The sequence below is a fragment of the Acomys russatus genome, chromosome X (genome assembly GCF_903995435.1).
Source record: "Acomys russatus chromosome X, mAcoRus1.1, whole genome shotgun sequence".
In the NCBI taxonomy this organism is placed as follows: domain Eukaryota; kingdom Metazoa; phylum Chordata; class Mammalia; order Rodentia; family Muridae; genus Acomys; species Acomys russatus.
In genome coordinates this window covers 42173325-42177323 of record NC_067169.1, presented here as the reverse complement: position 1 = coordinate 42177323, position 3999 = coordinate 42173325, and the positions used below count along the sequence as shown (strand labels likewise).

The following is a 3999-nucleotide window of genomic DNA, read 5'->3' as shown; positions in this document are numbered from 1 at the left end:
GCGAGTCACAACTGAGAAAATTCTTTCATTATATAGGTCTTTAGGAAAGTCTGTGGGACATTTTCATGATAAGTACTGTAGATTACAGGAAAAGTAAAATAAAAATTTAAGATCTTAGAAAATTCCAGAAGAGAGATTAGATGACCCAAATGTGTGAAAATCATCAGATATGCTTGTTGTATTTTTTTTTTTTTTTTTTTTTTTTTTGCTAAACAAAAATGCTAGGTGATTTCATTTCTGTGGTACCAAGTACACTTAAAAACAGAAGATTTTAGTCCCTAAGTATCAAATCTGAAAACAGTTTATGGTATTTCTTTATGGTAATCAGAAAAGACTCATATATTGCTTTCCATTTAGCATCCAGCATAGTGAACAGACATGGATCATTATTTCTGAAAATTAATCCTGGAAAAATAGTAAGCAGAAGAATAAAGGAACAATATTAATAATAGATAAAAGCAAAATTAAGAATCCTTGAGAAAGATAGAATATTGACTGGATTACTACTTGTAGTTTGGAAAGTAGGCATATCCCCTGAGGTATAGACAGGTCTGTAGTTTGTAATCAAAAAAGAGAATAGAGTCAGCTGAAGGAAAATTTTAACACACACAATCTCTCTCTCTCTCTCTCTCTCTCTCCTCTCTCCTCTCTCTCTCTCTCTCTCTCTCTCTCTCTCTCTGTGTGTGTGTGTGTGTGTGTGTGTATGTATTGTAGGGACAATGACTCTTTACTGCTTTACTGAAGGTTCTGTGTCACTTTCTCCGATTCTGTCAGTAATATAGAAGACAACTGAATTGAGGCAGCATGAGTCTAGAAGCTTACAACATTTATTTTACTAATAGTTATTTCTTGCTGAAAAATAGCCTTCAAAATAGTAGTATATCAAATGGTGGTAGGCTAGTTGTATAATGGATAAAACTATTACCAAATCAAGTATAAGAAAGTGAATGTTTCCTACATAAGAAGGGTAAGTAGTCTTTCATGAAAAATAAGACACCAACACATATTTCTTACTGGTATAAATATATATCCTACTATAAATAGAGACAAAAATTGTACAGCTCAGGTTCTCCCAATGAGAAAGTGGACAGAAGATTCCAAAATCTAATATTAACTGATGAACAGAACCAAACTCTTAGAGTGCTTTTTTCTTACCACCCCAACATCTATTCTGAGATCCCAACGTCTTCTTCATCTCTATCTAGTGTTGCAATCTGAGCCAAGGATTGAACTGGGAAACATCTCAGGGTTTTCTTGGAGTTGAAGCAATCAACATCTTCTCCCTTGAACCACTTACGTATGGTAAACACCCAATCCCATGCAGCAATAACAACCCGTGGAAAAACAAAACAAAACAAAACAAAAGAAAAACCACAAAAACAAAACCCAAACCAGCAAACAAACAAACAAAACACTGCAAAAAGCATTTATCAATGAGAGTCCGCAAGATAGTACTGACTTTAACCTCTCTGATTGGAATTTTCTTCAGAGGAAAAAAGCAACAGGTATATTTAAGATGATAACATTTAGAACTTTGCTCCATGTTCTTTGTGATGTGACAATAGAACCCCACATTGTCTCTTTACCCACTCCAGTACCAAGAGTTTCAGGGTATGGCAGTTATTTACAACTGAGGCTCTCTTCTTCCTTGAAGTACCAAGGAGTCAATGAGGCCTTTGAGTTGAAGTTGGTGGACTCAGGTCAGCAAAGGGAAATATTTTCTGGGGTTTAGGAAAAATAAAGGTTTTTAAGAGAGAACTGAAGGTACTGTCAACATGGCAACAGGAGGTAGACACAGACCTCTTTGCCCCTGTTTTCTACCCTGGGAGACCCTTAAGGCAGTTGAGGAGTGGGGCTTCAGGGAGGTAGGGGTCTTGTTCTACCATTTATTGTTACAAGTGCAGATTAAGATCTCTGTTTTGTCTCTATAAGCAGCTATGGAAAACCTAAGAAAGGGTCGTTGGCTAAGGCCTTTAGTCATTTTTGTCTTAGTGGTCACTGATACAGCTTCAGTAGAGCTACTAATGGGAAGCTCTGGTGTTATAATGCTCTTAAATATAGATTCAGCCATGGCATGATGATTTTGAAGGCAAAATTCAGATGATCATTTCCCACTTTATGGAATTTATACCTGCTATTGCCTGCCATTTGTTCTAACTTGCCCTGTGTAGGCCAACCAGGCCGAAATCTAAGACATAGTCTCTAATTTCCTTTAATGAGTTATTGGAGGCAGACTAACTGGGACAAGGGCTGTATATGCTATTAATAGTTTGCTGTCACAGAAATTTATAGAGGGAAGTTGGTTCAAAGGCCAAGTTTGTCTTTTCACTTGTGAGCCTAGCAGTTAATGGCTGAGCCATATATTTCTGTAAATACTCCGTTCTGTTTTGTGAGAGTAAACAAAGATCCTGTCTGGCAGTTGAGCAGGACTGAGCTTCTTATATAGCATTGTGCTAAATTGCAAAAATGGCTGTGCCTAATATAATAAAGATAAACATACTTTTAAAAAAAAAAATACCAAGATTGTCTCACCTTTCCTCAGATGCACATGCCTTCTTACTCTCCCATCCTTAGGTGCCCGAATTATCTGCTCTTCTGTCCACGTTTTGTGACTGGAATCATCATGCCTCGTGGTCATAAAAGTAAGCTTCGGGCCCGTGAGAGACGCCACCAGGCACGAAGTGAAACCTGGTCTATGCAGCATGCTCAGGACAGTGCAGCAGAAGAGAGAGAAACTCTCTCTTCCTCCTCTCATCGTTGTAGTGCTAATGTTCAGAGGTCCTCTGCGGCTGAACCACTTGGCAAATCTAAGAAGTTTCAGAGGCCCAGAAGTGGTTCCATAAGTGCTCCATGCCTAAAATCTAATGAAGGTGACAAGAGCAAAGATGAGGAGAGACGAAGTACTTCCTTGGCATTGTCCTCAACTAGATATTCACCTTCAACTGAGAGAGATGATGTAGCAATTTCATTGGTACATTTCATGCTGCGAAAGTATCACAGGAGGGAGCCAATAACAAAGGAAGATATGCTAGAGCATGTCTTCCCACAGAACAAGGAACAGTTCCCTGTGGCTCTTAAGAAAGCCTCTGAGCTCATGGTGATAGCCTTTGGTATTGATGTTAAAGAAGTTGACCCAATCAGACACTGCTATGCATTTTTCAGAATATTAAGTCCTAACGGTAATGATGAAATTATGAATGGTGAGGCAATCATGCCCAAGAATGGTCTCTTGATAACAATCTTGTGTGTGATCTTCATGAACGGCAGCTGTGCTAATGAGGAATGTATCTGGGACATTCTTAGTGTGATGGGGATATATGCGGGGGTCAATCACTTCATGTATGGAAATGTCAAGAAGCTAATTACTAAAGATTTTGTGAATGAGGGGTATCTGGAGTACCGGCAGGTGCCCATCAGAGGTTCTCCATGTCGTCAATTCCTATGGGGGCCCAGGGCCCTCTATGAAACCAGCAAAATGAGAGTCCTTGAGTTTCTGGCCAAGGTTTATAATACTGTTCCCACTGCCTTCCCATCCTTGTATGAAGAGGCTCTTAGAGCTGAACAAGAAAGAACCCAAGGCAGATTTGTATCTATGGTTCTTGTTGGCTTAATGGGCAGTTCACCTTCCAGTGGTGATTCCAGCAACTCCTTCAATTTCTTCTAAATTCTAAAATTTTTGCCTTCCACCCCTTTGAAGAGAATATATAACCAACTAGTGGTGGCCTAAGGAAGTGTTAAAGAGAAAAGAATACATCCCATATTTCTAGTCTTACTTTATTTCATTCAGAAAAGTTGAGACAGCTTCATCATCTGAGAGTTATATAGTCATCATTGTTCAGGATGCTTAAGAGTTAAAGAGTTTCAGTATTGAAAAGAAATTGAGAATAATATTTATCTGAAACAAGAAAACATGTCTCTGGAATAGGCATTTTTTTTTAGAATATGAAAAGTACAATTAAATTGTTTACAACAAGCAACAGACAAAACTGTTGTAATGGA

The 3999-nt window shown here is 38.4% G+C and overlaps 1 protein-coding gene across 1 annotated transcript; it reads left to right on the top strand.

The window, feature by feature from the left end:
- The first annotated feature begins 2623 nt into the window (after positions 1-2623).
- Positions 2624-3664, top strand: LOC127185232 (melanoma-associated antigen B18-like). The gene is made up of 2 exons (XM_051141773.1): positions 2624-2778; positions 2881-3664. Exons 1-2 carry the CDS (start codon positions 2624-2626, stop codon positions 3662-3664), a joined length of 939 nt encoding a protein of 312 aa, XP_050997730.1.
- Positions 3665-3999: the final 335 nt, after the last annotated feature.